At 45.1% G+C, this 4,216-nt stretch overlaps 1 protein-coding gene across 1 annotated transcript; it reads left to right on the top strand.

Moving 5' to 3' along the window:
* The first annotated feature begins 761 nt into the window (after window positions 1-761).
* Window positions 762-1,724, top strand: LOC118479087 (C-type lectin domain family 4 member M-like). The gene has a single exon (XM_035973730.1). The coding sequence runs from the start codon at window positions 948-950 to the stop codon at window positions 1,716-1,718; it is 771 nt and encodes a 256-aa protein (XP_035829623.1). The 5' UTR covers window positions 762-947; the 3' UTR covers window positions 1,719-1,724.
* The last annotated feature ends 2,492 nt before the right edge of the window (window positions 1,725-4,216 follow it).

The raw sequence follows: 4,216 nt of genomic DNA, 5'->3' as shown, positions 1-4,216 counted from the left end.
AGCTCCTTCCATTTATCTCTGTCCTGGGCCATCCTTCCTAGCTCGTCCCAAGTAAGCTTCATCTCTCTCATGTCCCTTTCCATGCATCTCCTCCATGTTTCCAGTGGCCTACCCCTGCCTCGTGCTCCCTGTGGGTTCCACTGCAGCGACTGTATTGTGATGTTTCCGCTGGGCTTTCTTAAGGTGTGTCCCATCCATCGCCACTTTCTTAGTCCTATTTCTACTTCTATGTCCTTTTGTCCTGTCCTTTCCCCCAGCTCTTCATTTCGTATTCTATCCTGCCACTTATTTTTTAGGATACCCCTCATACATCTGTTGATGAAAGTCTTGACTTTATTCAGTACTGTCTTTGATGTCTTCCAAGTTTCGCAACCGTAGAGGAGCACAGGCTTGACATTGGAGTTACTTTTACTTTACTTTTGTCTTCCGCTTGTACCGGGCGGTGTCGCGGGGAGACACAGGCGTCTGTCTGCAGCAAGGCGAGTGGCCTGTAGGAGGGACATCCCGTGAGCTCTGAGGGTGTCTGCCACAGATTCACTCCATCGTCGCCTTGGTCTTCCTCTGGCTCTCCATCCAGAATATTTAATGTTGTATGCTCTCAGAGGAGCTGGATGGTTTGAGGGCATCCGTGTGAGATGTCCAAACCCCTTGGAGTGAAAGAGTTAAATCTTGGTGCACAGTGAGATGTTGCTTGCTTTCTAGACTTTTGATAATTGATTGAAAGCTGACCTTGCCTTGGCGGTTCTAGTTAGTAGTTAGTCACTTTATTAGTTAGTTAGTACGCCTGGTTAGTTTGTTAGTTAGTTTCTCATCCAAACATCCCCATGGACACAAAGATACAGACTATTACTTCAATTGTCACACAAACAACATGCTACGAGTGCTAGACTTTGACATTAAGTAAAACCCATGAAAGCAAAAAAAAATCATATTATTTCTTCTCAGGTATGCAATACAAGATGACCCGACATCTACTCAGCAGACCAACTGTGTGCCAACTGTACATCTACGCCTGCTGTCTTCTCTATTCCTCCGCCCCAGTGTTCTCTTCAGACGTCAACAAGAGGTTCAGAGCGCGTTCTTCCACTTCTCTGAGTCTCCTGCCCATAGGGACATACAACGCTACGTCAGTCTCAGCGTGCGCAGTACGTTGTGTTTCCCGACACAACAGCCACTACTTTGCTTTTGACCAGGAGACAAACCTTTGTCAATGTGCGCTGACCATTGTCCAAGGTACGGTATCTCCTTTACTTCCCTCGGAGCGTCTGTGGGATCAAGTGTCAGACGAGCGATGCAACATGAGCGCAGGTTTCGCCATGGCGGCTCTCCACAACCAACAACTGTGTCTGAAGGTGATCTTTTCTGAACAAGTCAACTTTGCCACGGCGAGAGCGAGATGTGAGGCTTTCGACAATGGTCGTCTTTTCGTCTCCGACACAGTAGACAAGTTGAATCTTCTCCGTCAGATTCACGACGCTGTTATGAAAGGTAGCAGGTTTAATTTGTACGTGGGTATGAACGACATTGTAACAGAGGATGAATTCTACTGGGAAGATGGGAGGCTGGTCACTGAGGAAGAGAGGAGACTGTTGTTTAATCCAGGTCAACCAAGCAATTCTGGAAATGAAGACTGTGTGATGTTTGCGTCACGTATTCACAGGCTCAATGACGTACCGTGTTATTTTAAGTCCGGCTATGTTTGTGAGATACACGCATAATCTAGGGATACCCACGAGCCTCAACTCAAATGGATGGTGAATAAAACATTACCAACCTTCCACGACAGCGGGTTATGTCAGACGTGCCATATTCAATCTGATTCACCAACACTTTTTTTTCAGTTTTCGACAAGGATCTCGGAACCGAATATTGGATAACTGATTTATTTGCATCATCTTGTGGGGTGTTCTGCTGTTTTGAGTGTTGTACACCGTCATAAGGACAAAGGGTTTCAAAAGTAAATTAATTGTACAATACAGAGAAACTGGTGGGGGGGGGGGTCTGATCGGAGACTTTTTTTTGGGGGGGGGGGGCGGGGGGACATACACTCGCTTATATCAGTGCCAGACATGGTCCCTAACAAAAGCCCTAGAGAGGAAACTGGTCACATGCGAGATGAAATGCTTAAGAAGAACGGTCAACAAAACAAGAAGAGACAAAATTAAAAATGAAGACATAAGGGACACCGTGGGAGCAACACCAATCCTACCACACATTGAAAAACAAATAGTCAAGTGGTTCGGACACCTCACGCAGATGCCCTCTAACCATCCAGATCTGAGAGCATACAAGACCAAGGCGACGATGGAGTGAATCTGTGGCAGACACCCTTAGCGCTCACGAGATGTCCCTCCTACAGGCCACACGACTTGCTGCAGACAGACACACCAGGGTACAAGGGGAAGAAAAAAGTAAGTAAGTAAAATACATACACTCCCAGTGAGTGGTGAGAACATTTTGAGATTTACGCTCAATCCCAGCAAGGGGAGAAGGGGACAGCGCTCACACAGACAGGGTCAGAAAGGAGACGCGAAAAGGAACTCTACAGCTTTGAGGTCAACACAACAGACACAATGTGACACTGTAGGTCTTTATTGATCCATGACCGAGGGAGGGGCAAGGGGGAGGGGGGTCTCGGCCTTGCTTTGGGACAACAGGCGGGGAGTTGATGTTCCAGGAAGGACAAGAACTATCTTATGGGCCCTGTCTACTCTCACTTGCTGTAACAATGATTTATATATGCCCCCTTTTAGACTCCAAGCGTAGAACAATATGTACTGCCGTCTGTCTTTGGCAAATTTGGATGTGACACAACACGGTGGAATCAGGCGCTTCTGAATGTTTGGGCATGATATAGAGTTATTTGTAAATTCTGAATGTGATATAGAGTTATTGGTAGAGTCTTCACGTGATATAGAGTTATTGGTAGAGTCTTCACGTGATATAGAGTTATTGGTAGAGTCTGAACGCGATATAGAGTTATTGGTAAATTCTGAACTCACCCCAGGACTATGCTACTGACTGACGTTGTTCTTAGACCACCACCCCCCCCCCCACACACACACACACACACACAAAAGGAGGGGGGGTATTAACATGTTCTCATACACACTATAATTGTACATGGGCTGTCAGTGTCATGCTCGTACTGTGCCGGAACAACATAGGGGGAACTGCTTCTTTTTCTTTTCTCATCCTTACTTTTGTCATTTTTTCCTCTACGTCTTTTGTATGTTTGTCACTCTCTTGTGAACTGCTATTTCCGGGGTGCCGTGATAGCCGAAGCAGACTTTGTGCTGTTGAGGCTAAAGAGGTGAGCAGAGTAAGTCTGATTCCCTGTAAAAACTTCTCTGTTTACAACCGCCCCTTGGCGCACATATGACCTTATGCAGTTGCGAGCGCCGTAGAACCTTACGAAAACAAAAACAAACATAGTCTTAACGTGATATAGAGTTATTGGTAGAGTCTTCACGTGAGGTAGAGTTATTGATAGAATCTAGTCTTAAGTAATTTCTCTTGCTTTTGCTGAAAAAAATATCCAGTCAAGGTCTGTGCGATTGAAGGAGGTTGTGGTGAGGGAGGGGATGGGGACATGACCAGAGGTAAAATTAGCAAATAAATGGCCGCCAAAGTTCGTTGATTTCTAAATCATTTGCGTGTGTTCGGAACTGCAATTTTCCCATTCTTTGTGCCTTTGATTGACGCTTTGTAGTAAAAAAAAACACACAGTAAATGTGTTTTAGATTGGTATAAAAGATGTGGAGCTATAAAAAAAAAAAATTAAAAAAAAAAGAAAGAAAAAGAAATCGATGAAAATTCCCCAAAGGAAACAAAACTATCGAGTGTATTCGATTTCTTGTTATTTATTCTTTTCCTTTAAAAAAAATGAGAACCTGATCTCACCACGATGCCGCCCTTTATGTTGCCCCCCCCCCCTAAACAAACACGCACTGTTGTATATCTCTTGTTGCTGGTTCTGTCAACAAGGGCGGGGGTGGTTGGTGGGTGCTCTGATGGTGTTTGTTTCTCCTGTCACTGTTTACTGTCGTTTGTTTGCTCTCTTCTATGTTTTTTTTGTGTTTGGTACTCTCCGATCTCCGGTGCACAGATAATGACTTCAAGTGCTGCAAGCGCCGTAAAACTTGTTTAGTGTCAGTAAGGTTTTACGGCGCGCGCAACTACATAAGGTCATATGAGTGCCAAGGGGTGGATGTCA

The sequence above is a fragment of the Aplysia californica genome, unplaced genomic scaffold (assembly GCF_000002075.1).
Source record: "Aplysia californica isolate F4 #8 unplaced genomic scaffold, AplCal3.0 scaffold02057, whole genome shotgun sequence".
Classification (NCBI taxonomy): domain Eukaryota; kingdom Metazoa; phylum Mollusca; class Gastropoda; order Aplysiida; family Aplysiidae; genus Aplysia; species Aplysia californica.
The sequence above is the reverse complement of the archived record's forward strand: the minus strand, read 5'-3'. Positions and strand labels throughout refer to the sequence as shown.